General features: G+C 47.6%; 1 protein-coding gene and 1 long non-coding RNA gene across 2 annotated transcripts in view; both read left to right on the plus strand.

The window, feature by feature from the left end:
- The window catches only part of RAD18 (RAD18 E3 ubiquitin protein ligase), a 153,813-nt gene that overhangs the window by 110,366 nt on the left and 17,211 nt on the right, over positions 1-26,236 (plus strand). Inside the window, exon 12 of the mRNA XM_075286198.1 lies at positions 18,436-18,501. Within this exon, the coding sequence (XP_075142299.1) occupies positions 18,436-18,501 (66 nt within the window). The remainder of the gene's footprint in view (positions 1-18,435; positions 18,502-26,236) is intronic.
- On the plus strand, positions 11,343-12,399 carry LOC142218143 (uncharacterized). The gene is made up of 3 exons (XR_012717444.1): positions 11,343-11,415; positions 11,745-11,767; positions 12,310-12,399. It is a non-coding gene; the product is annotated as an uncharacterized LOC142218143 (long non-coding RNA).

The following is a 26,236-nucleotide window of genomic DNA, read 5'->3' on the forward strand; positions in this document are numbered from 1 at the left end:
GTTATGTAACGTCTCCTCCGGCCGCTTCTAAACACTGGATAAAGACAATTTATGATGTCAGAGCGGACAGCGCCTACTTTACTCACCGCACGGGCGTCCCGACGTGTTTATACTGAGCGCGGTATGGTTTAGTGCTGTGCCAGGCAGCGGCGTAAACACGATGGAAGTGGAATCCATCTACAATCGCAGAGAAATAGCAATGTACTATAGGGGGGTGCAGTACAACACCATCTAACTATAACATAATACCTGCCCGTGAGCTCTCGTGTCTGGAGCCCAGGCTCCTGTTTAGTGCTTGCTATCAGCCATACTTGCCAATTTTGGTGGGACCAGTCGGCCATCTAATTTGTATGGGGCTCCCCCATGACGGATCGGGCTTTGTAGGATTTCAGCAGCCCTGATGCTTTTGCTCTCTGCCATCTCTCAAGGCGTCTGGGAGGACGGTGAGACGTCAGCGGAATTCTCCCCTCTCCCCATAAAGAATACTTGGCTGAGCCAAGCATGCATGTGTATGCAAAAGTCAGGAGAAGGAGATGGTCATGTGACGGACGTCTGTCTATAGTGTATGGGCAGCCTGGGGGCCGGAATGTGGGCGGGACCTCTGCAGTGATTGACGGCTTTGCTCTGTACTGTGCTGGGAGATCAGTGAGCACATAGATCATACACACTATATACTGTATATACATGTGCGACAGACTAGGAGCGTTATCAGTAATAATGGAGGATTATGTAGATAATCTGTTTTCCCATAGTCCAAACAGCAGCACAACAGATGGGGTATTCCTGCCCCTGCGTGCAATCAGGACAGGTGGAACTTTTACTCAATCAAAGAACCTCCCCTATAAGAGGTCACCAGACCTCCCCCTCCTCGTGTTAGTTCTAAAGTAGAGATTTCCAAACCCTTCAGAAAATTAACAAGCCAAACATACAGGGAGGGAGCTTTGTGCTGCTGTTTGGACTATGGGAAAACAGATTATCTACATAATCCTCCATTCCCCATACGTCCAACACAGCAGCACAACAGATGGGGAGGTAGCAAGAAACCCCCCCCCTAGGGTGGGACTTCCTGACAAACTGATGTCAATACCGAGCGACCGAAGGCAGCCGCCTCCGCGCTAAAATCGTCCAACCTATCATGTCTCACAAAAGTTAAGTGAGAACTCCAGGTCGCTGCCGCACAAATCTGGTCCAGGGAGATGGAATATCTCTCCCCACATGTCGTGGCAACTGCACAACTAGAATGTGCCCTTAAAACTCAGGCGGAAGTAGGCCCTGAGTACTGAATGCTTGAGAGATGGCCTCCTTGAGCCATCTCGCCAATGTTGCCTTCAAGGCTCTACACCCCTTGTATTTTCTGAAAAGACTTACCAGAAAGGTTTTCTGGGTCGACGGGACTTTTTGGAATAAATCCCGGGAGATATCTTAATTGTACCCTGTCTGGAAGAATAGTAAATACGGCTCAGAGGCTGCTAAAGCCTGCAGTTCTCCAGTACGCTTAGCTGATGTGACGGCTAAGAGGAATTCCACTTTGCAGAAGAGGAACTTTAGTCCTATGTCTTGTAGTGGTTCAAAGGGGGGCCCACAGAGCCCCTGCAGTACCGTAGCTAAATCCCATTGGGGGATTAGGACTTGGATTGCGGGTCGGAGCCACCGGCCCCTCTTAAAGATTAACTTACCAATGAATCTTGAGACAATCTTATCCCTAATACGGCTGAAAGGGCAGCTACATGCACTTTTAATGTCACCGGGGTGAGGGCTTTCTCCAGCCCGCTTTACCAAAACTCCAATACCGTCTCCATAACTGGTATTGCACGTTGATTCTCTGTGCACCATTGCTGGTAAATTCTGCCAATCCTCATGTAGCTTCTATTCATAGAATCTGCCCTTGAGCAGGCCAGTGTTGTCCGCATGGCCTGTGACAATCCCCCATGTCCGTATAGGGTGCGGTCAACCTCCAGGCTGTCAGGTTGAACCTCTTCAGGTCCTGGCATAGCCACTTGTTTCGGGTTACCAGGTTGTGAAGAAGTGGAAGCCTCCAGTAATTCCCTCGACTCATCTGTATGAGGTGGGTAAATCATGCCCTTTTTGGCCAGAACGGTATGATGGCAATCACCCATACCTGGTCTTGACTGATCTTGGCCAATACCTTCGAAACCATGGGAAGTGGAGGGAAGATGTATGCCAGCCTGAACCTCCAAGGTATTGATAGGGCATCTACTGCCAAGGGGTTGTCCTCCTGGTAGAGGGAACAGACCCTCTCCACCTTGGCATTGTACTGGGTGGCCATCAGATCCACCTCGGGGAGACCCCTCATCCGAGTCAACTGACGAAAGACCTCCTGGTTGAGGGACCACTCGCCCGACACTGCTTCTCCCCTGCTGAGCTGGTCTGCCAGCACATTCAGATGTCCCCTTATGTGCACCGCACTGAGGTGGCTTAGATTTTCCTCAGCCCAGGAAAAAAATCTGATCTGTTAGCTTGAAGAGGGAGGGGACCTCATCCCTCCCTGCCTGTTCAGGTAGAGGACCACCGTGACGTTGTCCGTCCTGACTCTGACCGCCTTGCCGCGTAGATCCTGGGTGAAGTATAGCAGGGTTCAATACACTGCGCAGACTCGCGCCAATTCGATGACTGAGCAGTCTCCAGTCGGCTCCATGTCCCTTGTGCCAGGGTCTCCCCCCGATGCGCTCCCCAGCCATGGAAGGAGGCATCCGTTGTCAACAGGGTCCAGTCGGGCTGGACCGTGGACATCCCGTCCTTCAATAGGGACCACCATTGCAGTGATCGACGGGTACTGATGGACAACTGGATAGGCTTCTTCAGCCCTGAGGGGCTGCGGCTCCAAACCTTGAGGATCTCGCTCTGTAGTGGACGCATATGCTCTAGTGCCCATGGAACTGCATCTGCAGCTGCTGACATTAAACCTAGGACCTTCATTGAGGTTCTTACCCGAACCTCCCGCGTATCCGCCAGATGTTGCAACGCCCGACAAATCTACTCCTTCTGACTGTGAGGGAGAGATATCTCCATCCTCTGAGAGTCCACAATGAACCCAAGAACTGGATTCTGGTGGTGGGGACGACTGCCGAGTTTTGACCATTGATCAGCCCGCCTAACTCTTCTAGGAAGGCGATAGTGATCCTTAGGTGGGCCGCGAGAACCTCTGTTGAGTGGGCCTTTAACAGCCAATCGTCTAGGTACGGTATGATGAATATACCTTGGAGCCGAAGAGCTGCAACGACCGGGGCCACGACCTTTGTAAAGGTGTGGGGGGGGGCGAGGATATTCCGAACGGAAGAGCTGTGAACTGCAGATGACACAGAGTACCGTTCAGCACAACCCCGATCCTCAAGAACCTTCTGTGTGGCGGAAATATCGGGACGTGTAAATATGCGTCCCTTAAATCTAGGGTGACAAACCTGTCTCCTCGGTGCAGAAAAGGTGTCACTGACCTGATAGTTCCCTTCCGGAAACGGGTCTTGAGGACGTATTGGTTGAGAAATCTTAAATTGACCACCATTCTCTGACTCCCGATGTTTTGGGTCCCAAAAACACTGGAGAGTAAAATCCGGTCGATTGCTCTGCCAGGCACTGGCTCTAGAGCGCCTTTGTCCAGGTATCCCTGAACAGCGTTCTCCAGAAGGATCTGCTTTTGAACACAAAACGCGGGTTTACACAAATTTGTCGGGTGGGTGAGATGTGAACTTTATTTTGTAGCCCGAATACACGAGCTGGAGGCCCCATGGGTCCTGAATGTGACGGCTCCATGCCGCCGAGAAGTGGGAAAGTCGACCTTCCACTGGCAAAGCGGATACAAGGGGAGGGGGGAGTAGACGTCAGAAGGTAGTTTTCTCCTTCTCAGGCTCTCGGATGGTGTGTCAATTTATACCTCCATAATGGTATCCAGCTCTTTCCAAAAGAGCCTGCCCGGCTCAAACGGAAGTGCGCACAAGTTGTATTTGGAAGTACTATCTGCCCTCCAGGGCTTCATCCACAGGGGGCGTTTTGCGGCCGTGGCTAATGAGATAGCCTTCGCCGCAATCTTCACTTGATACAAACCTGCTTCTGCCAAATAATCCACTGCTACGGAGGTGGAGGATAGGAACGCCAGAAGATCATCACAGGGAACACCTGTATAGATATCTCTACACAGAGTAGATCTATTACCTCGCAGGAACTGAACGACTTCTCCTGTTGAACTCCCACGGAGGCCTGCGCAGATGCTGCAGTATAAATTCGGTGCAGGGAACCCTCTGCACGCCTGTATATCGCCTCCTGGAGATTTGAGCCATCTTCTGATGGCACTAACGTGCGCCTCGATAATTTAGAGACAGCCATATCGACTCTTGGGGGACGACCCCAATGATCAAATTTGTAGTGACGCCGACACAGTAGGCATTAGTCAGGCAGCCCACAGGCAGATGGCACAGATGGCACAAGTCAGATCTAGCCTTCGGGTAGAGTACGAACAGTATAGAACTCTAGACCCGGTGCACTTAACATAAAAGTCTGTTTCCTTACAGACAGCAACACGAAAAAAACTCCCCTTTTTTTTTTTTTTTTTTTTTTTTTTAAAGGGACTTGTTCACTCACAAAAGTAGTCTTGGTGCACCTTAGCTTACCTCACCAGAGCTGTGGGAGTTGCTGGATAACTCACTGCCATCTCATAGGCTGCAGTTCCCATTAGCTGCGCTTTAGGGCAGCGGGAAGACCCGGCCAGATAGGTGCGGTAAAGCCATAACAATCGCACAGGGCATCGCAATAGACATGCACAACTATGCACTAAGCATAAAGGGAGCAGAAGCTGACACACAAATTCCATGCCTGTGAACTGTAACACAGCCAGGCACCTACAGGCCACAGTAATAGACATAAGTGCTCACACTATGCACTAAGCATGAAGGGAGCAAAGGCTCCACACAAATTCCATGCCTGACTGTAACACAGACAGGCCATTGCAATAGAAATGAGTGCTCACACTATGCACCAAGCATGAAGGGAAGCAAGGCTCTCACACAAATTCCATGCCTGCCTGTAACACAGACAGGTACATACACACCACTGCAATAGACATAAGTGCTACACTATGCACTATGCATGAATGGAGCAAAGGCTCCACCCAAATTCCATGCCTGACTGTAACACAGACAGGCCATTGCAATAGAAATGAGTGCTCACACTATGCACTAAGCATGGAGGGAAGCAAGGCTCCCACACAAATTCCATGCCTGACTGTAACACAGACAGGTACATACAGGCCATTGCAATAGACATAAGTGCTACACTATGCACTAAGCATGAAGGGAAGCAAGGCTCCCACAAAAATTCCATGCCTGACTGTAACACAGACAGGTACATACAGGCCATTGCAATAGACATAAGTGCTACACTATGCACTAAGCATGAAGGGAAGCAAGGCTCCCACAAAAATTCCATGCCTGACTGTAACACAGACAGGTACATACAGGCCATTGCAATAGACATACAATCGACATAATAGAGTGCCCATAGCAAAAAGTATCAGTGCTTTTAGTTTTCAGAAAACACAGAGGAAAGCTAGGACTCAGCTTACCTTATTGGGCAGTGAATGAGCTGTGCACAGCTGAACCATCAGACACCCTGCAAAGCAGGTAAGACAAAACCTAAATCTTTCTCTCAGAAGGAAAGAAAGAGAAGGAAAGAAAGGGAAAGAAGAAGGAGCTAACAGCCACCTTCTTCCGATCCCGGAGGAGGCCACAGGCCTCCTCACCACCTGTCCCTGTCCGCAGGACAGAAAAAAACACGAGGAGGGGGAGGTCTGGTGACCTCTTATAGGGGAGGTTCTTTGATTGAGTAAAAGTTCCACCTGTCCTGATTGCACGCAGGGGCAGGAATACCCCATCTGTTGTGCTGCTGTGTTGGACGTATGGGGAATGACACTATCCTTGTCCTCCAAGGGATATCCAGCAGAGTTTTGCATGCTGCTCTGGAGGTCCTTGGAGTATAAAATGAGAGTAGACGATGATATATAGAGCGACGTCACCTGGTATATAGATGTGTCTGTGCAGGATTACAAGTAAGGCTACACAGGTTGTGTGGAGTGAGGGATGGCGGTGCCAGGCGGTACAGCGGGCTGGCCAATTATGATTTATGGGAAGGTTTGCAGCATGTAATGGGGAACTATACGGTAATTGCTGCCCTGCTATAGTGTCTGTATACTGGGCTAATGTTTTATTCATCCCCCCCTGCGGCTACAATCGCACATTACTATTTACCTGCACCACATGCCACCTGCAGTCGGCTCTTACTCACGTGGACGCTGATCGAGGAACCCTCCGTGCAAGAATATGCAGATCTGATGCGTTATTTTTCCGGACTAATCGGGGATCCTAATTATCTTCCAGCTTTGAACATGTGCATCATATTACAGCCGTATTCTCCTGCCAGCGATCTGTGCACGGCAAGCTATCCAGGGCTGGTATCTTCATAATGATGAGTGCAGCTGCAAACATCCGTCACCGCGCCATCAAAGGCACGGCCTTGTCACTGTCAGGAGCAGTCAGGGTCGCCATATCTCATGCCATGTAGTAAAGGCAGAGATAATGCACAATCATGATGGGGATATGTAAGGGGCTGCTGCATAAACCACAAGGTGGATCTGCAACTAGGTGTGCAAGGACATCTGGGCCAGGAGCGTTTGCAGTTCTGGTGTGCGGCTAGACATGATTCTGACGCACTTACACATTGCCCAGTTGATAGACTTTGAGAGGTGGCACATCATTGGACTGACAGAAGCAGGATGGCTACTTTGGTTGTTGCCCACCAGGAGGGCACAAACATGGTGGACAAGCTCCGAAGGGCCCAGACAGACCACTAGAGCAGCTCCCACAGGTTCCTTCTCCACCGTCCAAACACAGGTGGCGCCTTCTCCACACCACAGTGCTCTCACCATTTACAGGCACTTAGCAGAAGGAAATTTGGTGTCCCAGTGCCCATTACATGTCCAGCTGTCGAAAGCCAGACCCCGTCACCAAGCTCAGGGACCTGAGGAGTATTGTAGGATCAGCAGCGGGGTCTTCAAAAGGCAAATGGCGGCCAAGAGTGTACGCTCTGCTGTGACGCGGCAGCCCTCTGTATATATGCTGTTATCCTTCTACTCTCCCATCCTCCATTTAATCCCTCACAAGGACGATGCATTTACCTGATCGCTGGGATCTGCACCTTGTAGGACTCCTTGTTATTTCAGTCTCCTTGTAACGTATCTGCACGTTTGGGTCACGTTTCCTCTTGGGGTAGACATTCTGAATGAGACACCATGGTGGCCACTAAGTAGCCAAACGTGTCATCACTTTATGATCAATAAAACCCGACCTCTGGGATTTCCACCAGTCCTAAACTTTTCCATACAGAGATCGCTGTTGTCTGATTGTCCATCTGGCAGCAATCCCTCCATACACGCACATGCCTGGCTTGCCCAAGTGTCTATGTCTGGAATGAGAAGATTGTAGTAAGCTGTTACCAAACACCTCATTGGGCAGCTTATCCTCCCAAGATATCCATCAGCCTGGTCTTTCCCTCCCCCATGATCTCTGCTCACTATATGGTTGGCCGCTCCTATAGAAATTGATGATTTCAGCTGACATTAATGTAATGTGTATGGCCAGCTTAGTTCTCATTGAATAGCAGCTCTTGTGCAGGCACCAGTATCCAGCTCTATTCACTAACATAGGCCTAACCCAGGTGGTCGGGGAGCTACTGTGCAAAACTAAACAGGATGGATGGGGAGTCCCAGAGGTCAGACCTTCAGCCCTCCTAATGTGCTCATAACCTAGTGATATATGAGGGGGACAAGCCTGGCCACAGCGTGGGTTAGTTTTGGTGCAGCTTCTTAAATCTCTGCATTTCACCAGTAAAGTTCAGATATTGCATCAACATTGCATGCAGTTTTATTCTGATACTACTTTCTGCTGCAAACTGCACCACGTGCATGCACCCTGACATCTCCCGCAGTGCACGACAGCAGCACAGCATGATCTTTGCAGACAATGAACTTGCAGAGGAGTTGATGAAATCCTATAGAATGAAGGCTGAGAAGAATTTCAGATGTGGATGGTGTATCTGTAAATTAAAACTGATGCTCCAGTTAATGCATACAGCACACCCCATCAGCTCCGTGCGCCCTGCACAGCTGTAATCCTTTATCTACCTCACACCGAGAGGCTACAGAGTCATCGGCCATTTGTGAGACAGAATATATGACTTTAGGATACAAGGCTTTTTCCCTATTGAGACATTGGGTTTAGTGGCTGGATATAAAATTTAGTGAAGTGCGAAACGATGGACACCTGGAGTGTGGTGAAAGGCGGCGACCCTCCGCATGGATAGAGAGGGTCAGCTGTGCTGTGTGCGTGCAGGGACTGCTTATTCCGGAAGGATCCCCAGCACCCTCCATCATCCTGTAATGCCAGCTGTCCCGGATTGCTACAACACATTCGCACGGCAGTAAATTTATCACTCCGGTAACCTTGTAATCCATGTCCATGGCGCCCGCTGCAGAATTAATTTTGCTTTGATTAAATGTCTTTCATGCAGTTTTGATGATGTCGAGTTATTGAACACTTCAGATAATCCGAGTCACTGCCGGATCCCCGTCTGACCACACTGAGGACTCGTTTTTTTTTTTTTAATGGAATGAAATAGCCGGTGTATCACAGCGAGGCGGCGGTCACGGCCGATAAGTGCGTATTATTCATGCAGTCCATCTCCTCCACTCGGCATCGGACAATGCGTTAATTATTGTCGACCAGTTCACAGCGTCTAATGGACAGAAGAGCGACATTACTAATAGGAGCCGCAAATGAATGTGACTGAACATGGCATTGTATTCCATCAAGGCTTATTAGTGATGACATCGCGGGAGGACCCTGATTTATTCCTCACCGCTGCAAATTATACACAATGTCTGCTGAAGATGTCCACAAGCCGCGAACAGGGACTCTCTTACCAAGCCTTGTTCCTTCCTCATTACTCTATATAACATGTTGACCTGACCAAACTTGAGTCCTGGAACAAGATTCCTATCTGGTCCTCACCGATGGATGTAGAGGTAGGGATGTACGTAGTTAGAAATCTCCTATGCAGAGATGCATGTGTCTCCATGGCTAGGGAATACAGATATGGTCATGTAATAGATAAGTGGACTCTCTAAGCCATAATTTGTTTGGCTCTGGCTACATTGGAGTGGAAAGTTTAAAGAATCCCCTCTTGACAAGGTGGTGAGGACCTTACGGGTGGAGATTAGTTGCAGATTGGCGGCAGTAATGCTAATGCTGTAGTAGTGTGGTCATGGATGGAGCCAATGGTCATCGCCAGTAGCATGGTAGTCTGGAGTCGAGGACATAGACATGGAGCCACGAGATCAAGCCGAGTGTGGAACAACAGGAAACAAAGAGTCCCAAAGGGCAAGGCCGAGGCAACATTCAGAAACGAGGATGATGCTCAGGATCAGGAGGTGAAAGCCATTGACATTGGAGAGTGATTGCCCTTTAATGTAATTTTTTCAGGTGCCAGTTGCCTGACTTCATGATAATAACGGCTGTGATTGGGACCAGAAGAGGACGCATCAGATTGTCTTGTAACCAAATCCAGGTCTTAGGAAGAGTGAATGCAGATGGGAGACTAATACGTGACCGCAGGGTCAAACCAAACAGGATTTGTTGTAGTCTCTTACCATGGAGACACATAGAGAAGACGTGGAACATTAGAAGATATATATATTTTTTTTTTTTTAATCAAGGCCATTTCCAAAGTTCCTTCATTTTTTGCCGCAGCTGTAGGGTAAGTGCACCAGATGTCATTGATTCTGGAAAAATAAAAAGTAGACCTTATTTCTCCAATATCGGACAAACCTTTCAGTGTTATCCAGGACATGGCAGTCCCTGCGACTTCTGCATGGGCGGTGCTCGGCATCTGAATGGAGAATCTTTCAGTACAGGATCGCCAGGGTGTCTGTGTAAGTCTAGATTTATCCTTCAGGAGTCCAGCTGCCCAGGTGACAGGGTCTTTGGCAGTAATGGCCGCCACTTCACGTTGTCACCTTAAGAGTTTTACGCCCGAAGCCCTTGAATGTTGTCGGGTGGCTTATTTCACCCATGTATGATTTTTTGCCAGGTGACGTTACTCTTTTAAGAGATCCTTTCGTCACCCCGATCCACTTCCTTCCATCCTTTTATAGACGCTCCTACACTGATTCCGGCACAGTCAGAATTTGACTCTGACTCCGCTCCAGTCAGATCTGAAAATCACACCCCCTTGCCTGCTCCTGCCTGACACCGCCCACCTGACAATAGGGATAATTAGAAGATCAGACACCAAAATTAACTGCACCAATCGCTCAGGAACACTGGGGTAGAGAAAAAGTTATAACTAAGAAGTGAACAAAGTGTTGCTAGAGTCGGGTGTGCTTACCACGTATGGATTGCGCTGAGTTCCGGCCGCCACGTCATGTAACTTTCTAATAAAACCTATGATACTTTTCTTCGGCGCGTTATTATGTACAAGCTGTTACATCTACAAGCCGAGCCCGTCTCACCCCCGCCAGAGGACGGCATAAGCTTCTCCGAGCGGCTGCCACCACCAATGGGAACATGTATTATTGTATCTTGTTTGCTCTTTCCCTCCATCTGTGCCGGGGATGAGACGAGATGCCGGGAGATTCCTTTCAAATTGATTTTATTTTATTTGTTTTAAGTGCAAAAAGATCTCATTATCGAGCTGGCAATGTGCAGGGAAACCAGGCCGAGGTGGAAGGGAACACTACACGACACAAACTGCTCTGCCCTGAATATTTCATCTGGTATCGGAGTAATGAGGAGGACTGATACGGCGGCTTTATCAACTTCTGCAGAAATAATAGGGAAATATATTAAAAGAAACAAATCCACTGCAGGGTAATTCTCATTCCTGCCTCCCCTCTCCGCTCAATGACCTGGAGTTCTCATCACCGTCTTGCTTTCGTCTCGAGTCTTCTCTTGTGCTGCACCTAGAGAGTCATTTGCAGCCTCGCCTGACCCTTGTAACCTGCTAGAGGGCCCCACACATGCAATTGGTGTTACTTTGCCGATTTCAAGGGGACAGACATCTGATGTGTATGGGGTTTCAGATAAGGATCAGGCTTGTCAGCGTTCACCATGATTGTTTGGTTGTTGTCATGGGCTGCTAGCAGATGTTCCTGGCAGAGGATTGCTTCCCTTCTCTCTGCTGAAAAAACTTGAGTGTGCATGTGTATGAGGGTTTTTGAGGAATAGCTGTCGGCTGGACGAGGGTAGTCTCCATTAGCTGGCACTGGGTAGACCTGAGGTTTCCAAATTGTGGTAACAAGGCAGAGCAGATAAGTTGGTGCAGGTACAGTTTAGTTAATAGCAGGGAAAGGGAGAGGTCTGGGCAGACAAGAGGACGAGGTCAGGAACACAAGCAAGGGAGAGGTCAGGGCAGACAAGAGGCTGAGATCAGAAACACAAGCAAGGGAGAGGTCAGGGCAGACAAGTGGAAGAGGTCAGGAACACGAGCAAGGGAGAGGTCAGGGCAGACAAGTGGACGAGGTCAGGAACACGAGCAAGTGAGAGGTCAGGCCAGACAAGAGGCTGAGATCAGGAACACGAGCAAGGGAGAGGTCAGGGCAGACAAGTGGAAGAGGTCAGGAACACGAGCAAGTGAGAGGTCAGGGCAGACAAGTGGACGAGGTCAGGAACACGAGCAAGGGAGAGGTCAGGGCAGACAAGTGGACGAGGTCAGGAACACGAGCAAGGGAGAGGTCAGGGCAGACAAGTGGACGAGGTCAGGAACACGAGCAAGGGAGAGGTCAGGGCAGACAAGTGGACGAGGTCAGGAACACGAGCAAGGGAGAGGTCAGGGCAGACAAGTGGACGAGGTCAGGAACACGAGCAAGGGAGAGGTCAGGGCAGACAAGTGGACGAGGTCAGGAACACGAGCAAGGGAGAGGTCAGGGCAGACAAGTGGACGAGGGCAGGAACACGAGCAAGGGAGAGGTCAGGGCAGACAAGTGGATGAGGGCAGGAACACGAGCAAGGGAGAGGTCAGGGCAGACAAGTGGACGAGGTCAGGAACACGAGCAAGGGAGAGGTCAGGGCAGACAAGTGGACGAGGTCAGGAACACGAGCAAGGGAGAGGTCAGGGCAGACAAGTGGACGAGGTCAGGAACACGAGCAAGGGAGAGGTCAGGGCAGACAAGTGGACGAGGTCAGGAACACGAGCAAGTGAGAGGTCAGGGCAGACAAGAGGCTGAGATCAGGAACACCAAGCAAGGGAGAGGTCAGGAACACAAGCATGGTTGTAATGAAATGAAGGAGGAACAAATACAGCATAGCATGCAAGAACCACAGTAACCTGACTGCCCAGGGCGATGCATGAGGGGTCATTGAGAATCCTTGGGCGGCCATCTTGTCTGAGCTTCTCCTCTGTTACAGCATTCAGTGATCTGCTTTACAGCATAGTCATGTCCATAGGCAGAAATTGCCTGGAGCCGAGTCATTGAGGTCTATAGGAGCGTTATGTAGAGGAGGAGGAGGGCGGTAGATTCCGTCTTCATCACTGATGCTCTAGAATGTTCTGATGTAAAGCACAAAGGATCATTCTATATAAAGGAAACAACTGTTACATTTCGGTGATTCCTTCCTAATTGCCTCCTGTGGGGAGTGTTGATTGTGTTACTATATTTAGGGATTTGGGGGGGATAATGTCAGTATTAATAGGTCTGGGTCCCTTTGATGGACGGGGAGGCCTAAGATCCAGAATGAGGGAAGAGCGTGACATTGTGTAACTGGTGAAGATTAAAGGTGAGGCCTCATTTATAGATCAGGCCTGGAGCACAGACCTTCTGGCTGGTGATGAGATGCACCCTGGTGAGGAAGTATTCACGTGGCTACCAAGGAATTGGGGAACGATCAAAGAACAGTTGGGCACCACATGTGTCTTACAGAGAGGATGAGAAACTGGGCTCTGCATCCTGCGCAGGCGATGAGCGCTACTCTGCCTACATAGCGACCCAGTTTCCTAAATGTATAAAATATCATGATCCAAGTACAGATGTAAGAGTTGTCAGGTACTCCTACTACTATTCCTGGTAATGAGCTAGTTCTGACGGCCGTGTACTGACTTCTGATGTCTAAGACTTGGCAGAGCATTGCCAGAATGGCCGTACTTGTGGGGTGTTCTCATTAGGCAATGATTGGTACTTACCAAAGTGTCTGGGTACAAATACCCCAGGACCCCTGCAGAGGTTTTATGGAGTCCTGGACATGATGAACCAGGAATGCCATAGAGTTAAGTGGCAAAAATTCTCCTTCTTGTAGCCGCCACTAGGGGGAGCCTCCTGCATACGGTTTTATTAGATCAATGTAGATTTGATATTGAAATGTTGCAGGCAATCCTATGTCCTATGACAAGGTGAGCTCTGCTACATCTGTAGGGTCGTCCTGTGCTGCACCCCACAGACATTGCTCGTCTTCACGCCTCGGCCCCAGCTCAGGATCGCTCGGAATCTTTCCCTGCTCATTTCCCCGTTGTCTCCGGCTCATATCCCTGTAAATACTCTTTACATGGAATTACATTTTAAGACCTAATTAGGAAGATGGATTGTTTTCTCCTCTTATTCGCTGGATACAAAATTACCAAAAAAAATTGCCAACACTTAAAAGTGACATTTCCCATTCCGCCGCCGCCGCCGCCGCCGCTCGGATGATTTCTCGTTACACAAATTGCTGGTTTTCTGAGAAATAACGATTGTAACCCAGAAGATTTACAGAACGCGGGTCGGATTTGTTTAATGTGGCAGCACAAGGACAAAGCGCTTTGAAATGCAAGGGGTCAGGATTCTCACGTGGGGGCAATAAGCAGCGGAAATACAAGCCGCCACGGCCAGGGTCTTGTTCAGCGGATGAATTATTACAAATCTCCTGGATTCATTATTTTGCAGCTAAAGCGAGAGGATTAGTGTCAGTGTCTGTGCCGCCACGGAGTGTGCTCAGACCTCCGCCATACATGTCCAGCGATGGGGTAACTGCCCTGAATCTCTGCACACACATGCAACATAAAAGGGTTTATCAGGACTCATTATATTGATGACCTGTCCTAATCGATGAAGGTCCGACCCCGAGAACCCCCACAGACCCGCTAGTTCATCTTCAAACAAAACCTCAGATGAATGGAACAGATTCCAGTTGCAGAATTTTTTACAGCAGAATCTGCCTCATGTGAACGCGTCCTAAATACCCTGCCTGGAGCAGGTGGATGTGTATGAGGTTATTACTCCGTATACTCTGCAGGGTCTCAGGTTCTCCGACTTATATAACCCGTCTGCCTCGTTGCAGTCGGAGTTGCTGCTCGCCTGTCTGTCACTTGTATCCACACATACTAATTGGCTGTCAGACCTCGCACAGATCACGGTGTTAACACGCGCGCCCTGACACCGCGGCCCGAGCACCGCCAAGATGACAAGTAATCGGAACAACGCAACACATTAAATGGAGAGTCCCGCTCACTTTGTGGCCTCTTCGAGTTTTTGTGTGTAATGTTTCTATATCACTTCAGATACTCGGGATGTTATAATAGTGCGATCCTTCAGATACTCGGGATGTTATAATAGTGCGATCCTTCAGATACTCGGGATGTTATAATGGTGCGAGCTTTGCTTGTGTACTGCATACATACTGTAAGTACAGCAGCGATGGAGCCGGCGTCTTCACATAAGTTTCCCTGTAGCTTTGTCTACATGTCCATGGACTGACCCCTCCTCTGAGTCTCCAGGGCTTGCAGACAAGATCTAGTCCCCAGTCAGGCCTCGGCGCTCCCTCTATACCCGGCTTATCCCCGCACACATCACTATAACTGCAATAACCCTGTTCTTCCCCTGCTCCCGTGTTCTGTGTGTGTCGCTCTCCTTGTGCACCAATGTATCACCTTCTATCTCTGAGATAAAGTGTCTGGAGCTCACCGGCCCGGCTGTCACAAATTGGAAAATCTGTGGAAACTGCTTGTCCTAATGTCCTCTGTATTGATGGCTCAGGCAATGCTGCGATCCCCGAATGTTAAAAGCCGACTGATGTTTATCTGATTATATGTGCAATTCTTTCTGATGGATTCTAAACTTGTTTTATGACTGTTCACATATACTATATTTATTATATGTGCTGGCTTATTACTGAAAGGACTCCAAGCAAAGCATCACATTTTATATATAGAATTAATATACAGAAAGTTATAATTTTTTTACACAAGTTACATTACCTATCCTGTATTATACTCCAGAGCTGCGCTCACTATTCTGCTGGTACAGTCACTGTGTACATACATTACATTACTTATCCTGTATTATACTCCAGAGCTGCGCTCACTATTCTGCTGGTACAGTCACTGTGTACATACATTACATTACTTATCCTGTATTATACTCCAGAGCTGCGCTCACTATTCTGCTGGTACAGTCACTGTGCACATACATTACATTACTTATCCTGTATTATACTCCAGAGCTGCGCTCACTATTCTGCTGGTGCAGTCACCGTGTACATACATTACATTACTTATCCTGTATTATACTCCAGAGCTGCGCTCACTATTCTGCTGGTGCAGTCACTGTGTACATACATTACATTACTTATCCTGTATTATACTCCAGAGCTGCGCTCACTATTCTGCTGGTGCAGTCACTGTGTACATACATTACATTACCTATCCTGTATTATACCCCAGAGCTGCGCTCACTATTCTGCTGGTGCAGTCACTGTGTACATACATTACATTACATTACTTATCCTGTATTATACTCCAGAGCTGCACTCACTATGCTGCTGGTGCAGTCACTGTGTACATACATTACATTACTTATCCTGTATTATACTCCAGAGCTGCGCTCACTATTCTGCTGGTACAGTCACTGTGTACATACATTACATTACTTATCCTGTATTATACTCCAGAGCTGCGCTCACTATTCTGCTGGTGCAGTCACTGTGTACATACATTACATTACATTACTTATCCTGTATTATACTCCAGAGCTGCACTCACTATGCTGCTGGTGCAGTCACTGTGTACATACATTACATTACTTATCCTGTATTATACTCCAGAGCTGCGCTCACTATTCTGCTGGTACAGTCACTGTGTACATACATTACATTACTTATCCTGTATTATACTCCAGAGCTGCGCTCACTATTCTGCTGGTGCAGTCACTGTGTACATACATTACATTACATTACTTATCCTGTATTATACTCCAGAGCTGCACTCACTTTGCTGCTGGTGCAGTCACTGTGTACATACATTACATTACTTATCCTGTATTATACTCCAGAGCTGCACTCACTATTCTGCCGATGCAGTCACTGTGTACATACATTACATTACTTATCCTGTATTATACTCCAGAGCTGCGCTCACTATTCTGCCGGTACAGTCACTGTGTACATACATTACATTACTTATCCTGTATTATACTCCAGAGCTGCGCTCACTATTCTGCCGGTGCAGTCACTGTGTACATACATTACATTACTTATCCTGTATTATACTCCAGAGCTGCGCTCACTATTCTGCCGGTGCAGTCACTGTGTACATACATTACATTACTTATCCTGTATTATACTCCAGAGCTGCGCTCACTATTCTGCTGGTGCAGTCACTGTGTACATACATTACATTACTTATCCTGTATTATACTGCAGAGCTGCGCTCACTATTCTGCTGGTGCAGTCACTGTGTACATACATTACATTACTTATCCTGTATTATACTCCAGAGCTGCGCTCACTATTCTGCTGGTGCAGTCACTGTGTACATACATTACATTACTTATCCTGTATTATACTCCAGAGCTGCGCTCACTATTCTGCTGGTGCAGTCACTGTGTACATACATTACATTACTTATCCTGTATTATACTCCAGAGCTGCGCTCACTATTCTGCCGGTACACTGTACATACATTACATTACTGATCCTGTATTATACTCCAGAGCTGCGCTCACTATTCTGCTGGTGCAGTCACTGTGTACATACATTACATTACTTATCCTGTATTATACTCCAGAGCTGCGCTCACTATTCTGCTGGTGCAGTCACTGTGTACATACATTACATTACTTATCCTGTATTATACTCCAGAGCTGCGCTCACTATTCTGCTGGTGCAGTCACTGTGTACATACATTACATTACTTATCCTGTATTATACTCCAGAGCTGCGCTCACTATTCTGCTGGTGCAGTCACTGTGTACATACATTACATTACTTATCCTGTATTATACTCCAGAGCTGCGCTCACTATTCTGCTGGTGCAGTCACTGTGTATATACATTACATTACTGATCCTTTATTATACTAGAAAAGAAAGTCACTTTATGTGGAGTCCGGTGCATTGTGCAGCTTTATGTGTGACTAGAGTATAAGGTTCTCTCTATCAGCAGGCAGGTATCAGACAAGTATCTGTGGAGTTGATGTGATATAACATGTAGACGATGACCCGGCATCTTGTATCTCTTACAGATCTCGGGGGCCGCTCCTCCTCCCGGCAGCTGCTTCTTGTATCTTCTCCCCTTGCCAGATGAGATATTTTACATGTCTGAGTTTTTAATCTATTAGTGAGATGCGTGAGATGCCGGGCTGGAAATCCCTGAAATATCGCCCTGTCAGGAGGAGCAAACAGTTTCCATGTGGCTGTGCAGTGCAGAGCTGGCAGGGTGCAGGGGGAGCTCAGGGCCGGGATCCTGCACATCTTCATTGCTAGAATTCCTTGCGCCTTGTATCCACCAGACATTTACATTGTAGCAGGTCGGCCGGTCTTCAGGCTGCTCCTCCTCGCCTCCTATTGGCCTCGTCTCCCTTCATGGCGGCCTTTACATTCTCGCCAACATCGTATTTTATTCTGAGAGCCTGCATTTATCATCGCTGTGCAGACTTGGCGCAGTCACTGGTTACGTGAATCTCGATTAGTATCATAAATTGTCCACATTCTTGTCATATTATTACACAATTACACATCCAATGTGGTTAGAACAACATCCGCGGCCAGAATCCTTGCGCTCAGTAATACGGCCCATAGAGAATTAGTGAGGACGGTTTTTATTGTAAGGTGGAGCCACGAAAGGGAAATTTTGGTGATGTACCGTAGATGGGGTCTGACGCCTGGGACCCTCACAGATCATCTGGATGAAGGGGCTGCAGCATTTGGGTGGGCTCTGCAACCTCTGATCACATTGTCTGACCATGATACCTGCAGCAGCATTAACTGCAGGGAAATTAACTCTTCTATGCCTGGATCCAGTAGCTCCGTCCTATATAGTAATGTAGTACAGTCTGCCCTCTGATGCTTGTAAGGTGTGTATGTGAAGATGAAGACGTCTTAGTTCATTTCCTTTCCTTCTGTTCAATCTTTCAGCTCCAGTTCTGATATCCTGTGGGACATAGAAGAAGCCACCATGCCAGAAGTGACAGCCTCCACCCCGTAAGTACCTGACTGACTCTGGGGTCTCTCCGCAGTCCGACGCCTCCTGTAATCACAATATTTTGGTGGTGGAGATGAAGCCGCCTTCCTGGTAATGAGTTTTCCCCTTTGAAGTGGGAAATACAGTGAAAGAGAATTCAGCAGCTTAAAATAACGCCCGTCCTCCGGGGACGTCTGCGCCGCACGGACTGGGAATTCATCTTCAGATTCATAGATGGATTTAATATCCCCAAATTAATTTCCCATTCTGTTGGTCGGACCACGGGATCGGTCATCAGTTTGTGATCTGTAAAGGTTTGATACCCAGGGCCTGCGCAGATCAGCTGTTGTAGAATGTGCCAGTGGACGAGGAGCACAAGCAGCTGTGCCTATACAAGTAATAGGAGTGTTTCCGGAGCCCCCTCCCCTGAATAGTGAAAGTTCTGGAGAATTCCAACATGAATTGGGAGCGCTGCTCTAGCACCTTCCACAACTGATCGGTGAGGGCTCTGGGTGTTGGACCCCAACAGATTGCATACCTATCTTGTGAAAATCAATTTACACCCCTTTAATATAAATGATTGTCCTCACATGGCTATAGACTGGGCCAAGCTGGCATGTCAGCAGGTACAAGCTCGTGGTATTGGTACTAAGGGGTCTAAAATAACACCAGCCCCATGTACAGGCTCCCCTGGGCGCCCCTCTTCTTCGTATACATGGACGCATTAGTTACATGTTCTTTTTGCTACATGTGGCCATTCTGTAAGTTACCGAGGACTCTGCAGCTTTTTTCTGTTCCTTCCACCTTGTGAATCCGGCGTGACAAGATTACCCCCTTATTACAATCCTCCATAAACATGAAGCTGTGCTGGAATAATCCCGCTCCTCACGTTCCAGGCACGCGGCCTTCCTCCCAACCTGCCATTGCCTGCCATCCACTATATGCAATTGTAGCAAACCCTCAGCTGTGAGTAATCTTAGGACTGATGTTAATAAGGATGTTCCCATTTGCTGACAGTCAGCGGAGATCTGGATAAAGAAGTTATAGGATGCACCTGAACCCCCTGCAGATATCAGAGACCTTTCCATGAATATTTCAGCACTTGCCTTATCTGTCCTCTGCAGTTCCCTCTCCTTCCATTAGCCGCGGGGTCCTCGCTCGCTTCTTCTCTCCCTTCCGCAGCCTCCGGGGTCGATAGATTTGTGGAGGGCACTTTCTTGACATTATAACCAGCGTTAATTAAAGGTTACCTCCGTCCGCCTTGTAATGTATTCCCATCATCTCTCTGCCGGCCGCTGCAGGATGATCAGTAAGGCCGGTCCCTTGTTAGTCAGTGACCGGATCTTGTCTGTCATTCTTGGACTTGCAGCCATTCTGGTACTCGTGTGTCTGATATTAATATATATGGCTTCACTTGGTTCAGGGAACACAGGGGAGATGAACGCGTATGAATCATGGTGGAGAAACCAACACCTTGATTGTCAGGAGAATTTGGGTCTCAGTTGTCATGTCCCACTAATCAGACATCCCACCTGCACTTCTATGTCTATGTGTTACTTGCCTATATACTGACAGGTGACCACAGCCTCTGCATTCATAACTGCTTGCGTTCCTGTTTTGATCAGGGCCCTGACGGTTCAGGCTGTGACTTCGCTGCCTTGTATGCATAGCGACCCAAAATGACGTCTTGTGGTGTACTCGGAGGGCCATCGCTTGTGCAAGCTTTACCGTGCAGTTGAAGTAGTAATTTACTTTGCTTTTGTTCCTATATGTTACTCTGGACTCCTGTGTTAGATGTCGACCCCGGTCTTGGTCTTGTTCCTAGATATTGTCTCTGCCCTGACCCTTGGGATTCCTCATCTAGTCCTATTGTTCTATTCATGGTTCTGACCCTGTGGCCCCATACCTGGCTGTGCTGCCATCTTACTCTCTGACTATGAGATAAATTTATTACTGAATTATGTTTAAAATTTGTATAACGTGAGGTCCCCCTAGTGGTGACTGTATAATCTGTATGTAGTGAGCTCCCTCTAGTGGTGACTGTATAATCTGTATGTAGTGAGCTCCCTCTAGTGGTGACTGTATAATCTGTATATATTGAGCTCCCCCTAGTGGTGACTGTATAATCTGTATATATTGAGCTCCCCCTAGTGTTGACTGTATAATCTGTATGTAGTGAGCTCCCTCTAGTGGTGACTGTATAATCTGTATGTAGTGAGCTCCCTCTAGTGGTGACTGTATAATCTGTATATATTGAGCTCCCCCTAGTGGTGACTGTATAATCTGTATATATTGAGCTCCCCCTAGTGTTGACTGTATAATCTGTATGTAGTGAGCTCCCTCTAGTGGTGACTGTATAATCTGTATGTAGTGAGCTCCCTCTAGTGTTGACTGTATAATCTGTATGTAGTGAGCTCCCTCTAGTGGTGACTGTATAATCTGTATGTAGTGAGCTCCATCTAGTGGTGACTGTACAATCTGTATGTAGTGAGCTCCTCCTAGTGGTGACTGCATAATCTGTATGTAGTGAGCTCCCCCTAGTGGTGACTGTATAATCTGTATGTAGTGAGCTCCCTCTAGTGGTGACTGTATAATCTGTATGTAGTGAGCTCCCCCTAGTGGTGACTGTACAATCTGTATGTAGTGAGCTCCCCCTAGTGGTGACTGCATAATCTGTATGTAGTGAGCTCCCCCTAGTGGTGACGGTATAATCTGTATGTAGTGAGCTCCCTCTAGTGGTGACTGTATAATCTGTATGTAGTGAGCTCCCCCTAGTGGTGACTGTACAATCTGTATGTAGTGAGCTCCCCCTAGTGGTGACTGCATAATCTGTATGTAGTGAGCTCCCCCTAGTGGTGACTGTATAATCTGTATGTAGTGAGCTCCCCCTAGTGGTGACTGTATAATCTGTATGTAGTGAGCTTCCTCTAGTGGTGACTGTATAATCTGTATGTAGTGAGCTCCCCCTAGTGGTGACTGCATAATCTGTATGTAGTGAGCTCCTCCTAGTGGTGACTGTATAATATGTATGTGTGTGAGCTCCCCCTAGTGGTGACTGTATAATATGTATGTGTGTGAGCTCCCCCTAGTGGTGACTGTATAATCTGTATGTAGTGAGCTCCTCCTAGTGGTGACTGTACAATCTGTATGTAGTGAGCTCCCTCTAGTGGTGACTGTATAATCTGTATGTAGTGAGCTCCCTCTAGTGTTGACTGTATAATCTGTATGTAGTGAGCTCCCTCTAGTGGTGACTGTATAATCTGTATGTAGTGAGCTCCATCTAGTGGTGACTGTACAATCTGTATGTAGTGAGCTCCTCCTAGTGGTGACTGCATAATCTGTATGTAGTGAGCTCCCCCTAGTGGTGACGGTATAATCTGTATGTAGTGAGCTCCCTCTAGTGGTGACTGTATAATCTGTATGTAGTGAGCTCCCCCTAGTGGTGACTGTACAATCTGTATGTAGTGAGCTCCCCCTAGTGGTGACTGCATAATCTGTATGTAGTGAGCTCCCCCTAGTGGTGACTGCATAATCTATATGTAGGGAGCTCCCCCTAGTGGTGACTGTATAATCTGTATGTAGTGAGCTCCTCCTAGTGGTGACTGTACAATCTGTATGTAGTGAGCTCCCCCTAGTGGTGACTGCATAATCTGTATGTAGTGAGCTCCTCCTAGTGGTGACTGTATAATATGTATGTGTGTGAGCTCCCCCTAGTGGTGACTGTATAATATGTATGTGTGTGAGCTCCCCCTAGTGGTGACTGTATAATCTGTATACAATGAGCTCCCCCTAGTGGTGACTGTATAATCTGGATACAATGAGCTCCCCTTAGTAGTGGCGGTGGTGTTAATAACCCATATGACAAGGTGTTAGCAATGGGTATTCTGACACTTGTATCCTCCATGGACATTGCTGCTGCAGCCCCTCTTTACTTCCTGGCTCCTGGTTTCCCTCCCACATAGTCAGTGACAGCTACCACATTGCACTCGCCCGTAGTTGCTGTCAGTCATGCTGTGCGGGTGCAGGATGAATCGGCCTCTGGTCCCAGCACTGAATACAGAGTTGGGGAATCAGGATATATGTATCAGTAAGTTGTTCCTCTTCTTCTCCTCAGACATAAGATGGGTATTGAGCGCTCGTCCTCCTCCTCGGCGCCTCCTCGCTCACTCGCTGCTCTCACTGGACATTTTGAAGATCTTTTAGAGCTATTTCTATAGGAAAACTGCAAATCTCCTCCCTGCAGTGTCTGGAATTGCTGCCAGCATGTCAGAGCTGCCCAAAGCAGAGGGCTTCGTGGTGCCAGCGCCTGTGCCCGGCATGTGAACCGTCACCGATGGCTGACCTGACCCTGGACCTGTTCATGTCTGCTCAGAGCGGGGGCCGAGCCTGACAATCCAGACTGTTCACACTGTGCACCTGGGAAATGCACTGCAAAGTATTTCCATATATTGTGATTGATGGGCAGCGACTTGTCTCTGTTATCAGTCATTCCTATATGCGATATCATGTGAGATGTACTAGAGCTTCACTTCTGTTACCCCCTTACGGCCCCCTGCACCACCCCCATTATCTATCCCAGCTATACAACCTCATGTAGATATCAGAAGCAGGCCCAGATCTCCATAGGTGACAGAAGACTTGTAGGATGAGGACCACGTCACGTCACGTTACTAATTCACAGGGAAATTGCCGCTAAGTGACTGATGATTTAGATAATCGCCCCGTATATACAATACATCATATTCAGCTTCTTGTCCTCACAATAAGGCCGGCCGTGTAGCGGGCATCCTGCTCGGGTCTGTCCAATGTGCCAACGTTTTATCACTATTGAAAATTAAAGAGCCTGAAAATATCTGCAACAGGTGGGAGAATATCCCCTGGAATAGATCACATGCCGGTTATGTGCAAGGCTGTACGAAGAATCCTCAATGTGTAACTACCTTAAAGGGGTGCTCTGGTGATAGAAAGTCATCACCTAGCTACAGGCCACCTGACATCTGCTAGATGTGTGCGGATTCAACCACTGCGACCTGCACTGGTGGTTGACAGAATGGGCTTGCCATTTCCAGCATTTTTTTCAAGCAGGTAGAGCAGTATACCAGCAGTAAGATGGTAGAGCAGTGTACCAGCAGTAAGATGGTAGAGCAGTATACCGGCAGTATACCGGCAGTAAGACGGTAGAGCAGTATACCGGCAGTAAGACGGTAGAGCAGTATACCGGCAGTAAGACGGTAGAGCAGTATACCGGCAGTAATATGGTACAGCAGTACACCGGCAGTAATATGGTAGAGTAGTATACCGGCAGTAAGATGGTAGAGCAGTATACCGGCAGTAATATGGTAGAGCAGTATACCGGCAGTAATATGGTAGAGCAGTATACCGGCAGTAATATGGTAGAGCAGTATAACGGCAGTAAGACAGTAGAGCGGTATAACAGCAGTAATATGGTAGAGCAGTACACCGGCAGTAAGACGGTAGAGCAGTATAACAGCAGTAATATGGTAGAGCAGTACACCGGCAGTAAGACGGTAGAGCAGTATAACAGCAGTAATATGGTAGAGCAGTACACCGGCAGTAAGACGGTAGAGCAGTATACCGGCAGTAAGACGGTAGAGCAGTATACCGGCAGTAATATGGTAGAGTAGTATACCGGCTGTAAGATGGTAGAGCAGTATACCGGCAGTAATATGGTAGAGCAGTATACCGGCAGTAATATGGTAGAGCAGTATACCGGCAGTAATATGGTAGAGCAGTATAACGGCAGTAAGACAGTAGAGCAGTATAACAGCAGTAATATGGTAGAGCAGTACACCGGCAGTAAGACGGTAGAGCAGTATACCGGCAGTAAGATGGTAGAGCAGTATACCAGCAGTAATATGGTAGAGCAGTACACCGGCAGTAAGATGGTAGAGCAGTATACCGGCAGAGCTCACTGATGCACCATTCGACTATATGGTCATCTGAAGGAAACGCCCCTTTAAGCCCACCACACTTCCAATTTTCACTTTGAGGGGAGCTTAGTTTTCACATAACACACGCACATGCCATTTCATGCTTACACACTGTATGGGGAGAGATCTGAAAGCTGCAGCCTCTATTTATAGGTTTCTTCCACATCTAAAATATTGATGACAGATTCTCAGGACAGGTCATCAATCTGCTAATCCTGGAAAATCCCTTTAATATATGTCATAGAGATAATGGCCTGAAGTTACTACAGAGCAGAAAACAAGTGTATCAGTGACCGCAGACGTGTCCTCCTCTCTGCAGGTCTTGCCCTTTGATGGTGTATCCCCGGCTATATACACAGATATATATATATATATATATAGTGAGTGTTTCTGCAGATGGGCTCCGTGCCATCCTCTGCCATAGACACATGAGACGTTGGGACTTGGCATCATCACTTCATTTGTCACAGATCAAATAGGATTTCTAATCCGCAGTAAGATGTAGAGTGATGTGACCCGGACGCTGTTGGACTACAGATCCCAGCCATCACTGCCGTATAAAACATTACTGTCATCCATCCTTCACACGGCCAGTCAGGTCAATATAAGTGACAGTCCCTGTAAAGTGACCAGACTGGTTGTCACCCAACTTTCCCAGAAACAGATAAAACTAAGAAACAGAAGTCTCAGCAGACATAGGGCAGTGGATCTTCCTTTACAGAAGCGCAGTGCTGCGGTTTTATTATTCCACCACCTCTCTGATCATAAACGAAGCTGCTTTGCTGCAGGTCGTCCTGTGTACTCAGCTCCGGTTCAGACCTATGCATCTCCATGGTAACAAGCACCGAGTTGTTTCATCCTGTTACTTTGATTTCCATCTGTAGAATGCGTGTGTAGTCTGTTACCATGGAGACTCATGTAGCTGCACAGGAGCTGTACACACAACATGCTAAGATATATCTTATTCTGACTTATTACAGAGTTTCCTTATTTCTTGTTTTTATAAGATTTGGGGCAATAAATAAAGATTATGGGATCTTCTAAGACGCCGTTGTGCTGCCGTACATCTTTGCAGACAGATTTCCCCGGTGTAGGGCGTCCGTGTCCATATCTCTGTAAAGTCTGGCTTTCACTTATAACATAAATCTCCTGCGGTTGTGTTGTGGGAATGTAACGCGAGAAGAGTAAGAGCCGAAATCCAGGATATTATTGAATGTTCCAGGAGATAAGACCTCGGCTCGATCTATATACCGCCGGCGCGAACATTTGTATCTGTCGGTGAATCAGTGTTTGTTACATCTGAGCAAAGATTCTCTTCCGTCTTGTTCCTCTCCGTTCACTGATACATTGTAACAAGCTATCAGCTGTGAGAGCCAGAGATGGCCTTCATTGACTGATAGCGAGCAGCCATCGTATCCTGAATGATATTATGTATCCGATAAGAATAGATCACAATAGCTAATTATACATAATAACAATAAGAATAGATCATGAAATCTCAGATCAATAAGCTTTACTTCATTCCTGGGTTTGTATAAGACGCAGCGGCGGTGCGATCATCGCTATCAATAACTTTATCCAGTGATAACAGAGAGCACAAGTCTGACGACCAATAAATATAAAGACACCTGAACGCTGCAAGCACACAAATCAATAGAAGGAGAGAACAGTTATCTCCTTGAGGTGCAGCGAGTATGTGCGGCCCCCGCTGCCACAGACACTGCCAGGACATTTCATGAGCTGCCCTAGAGCCGGGCACAGGTTATTCCTCCCGGCTCCTTCCATGACGCACACAAGATGCCGT

The sequence above is a fragment of the Leptodactylus fuscus genome, chromosome 9 (assembly GCF_031893055.1).
Source record: "Leptodactylus fuscus isolate aLepFus1 chromosome 9, aLepFus1.hap2, whole genome shotgun sequence".
In the NCBI taxonomy this organism is placed as follows: domain Eukaryota; kingdom Metazoa; phylum Chordata; class Amphibia; order Anura; family Leptodactylidae; genus Leptodactylus; species Leptodactylus fuscus.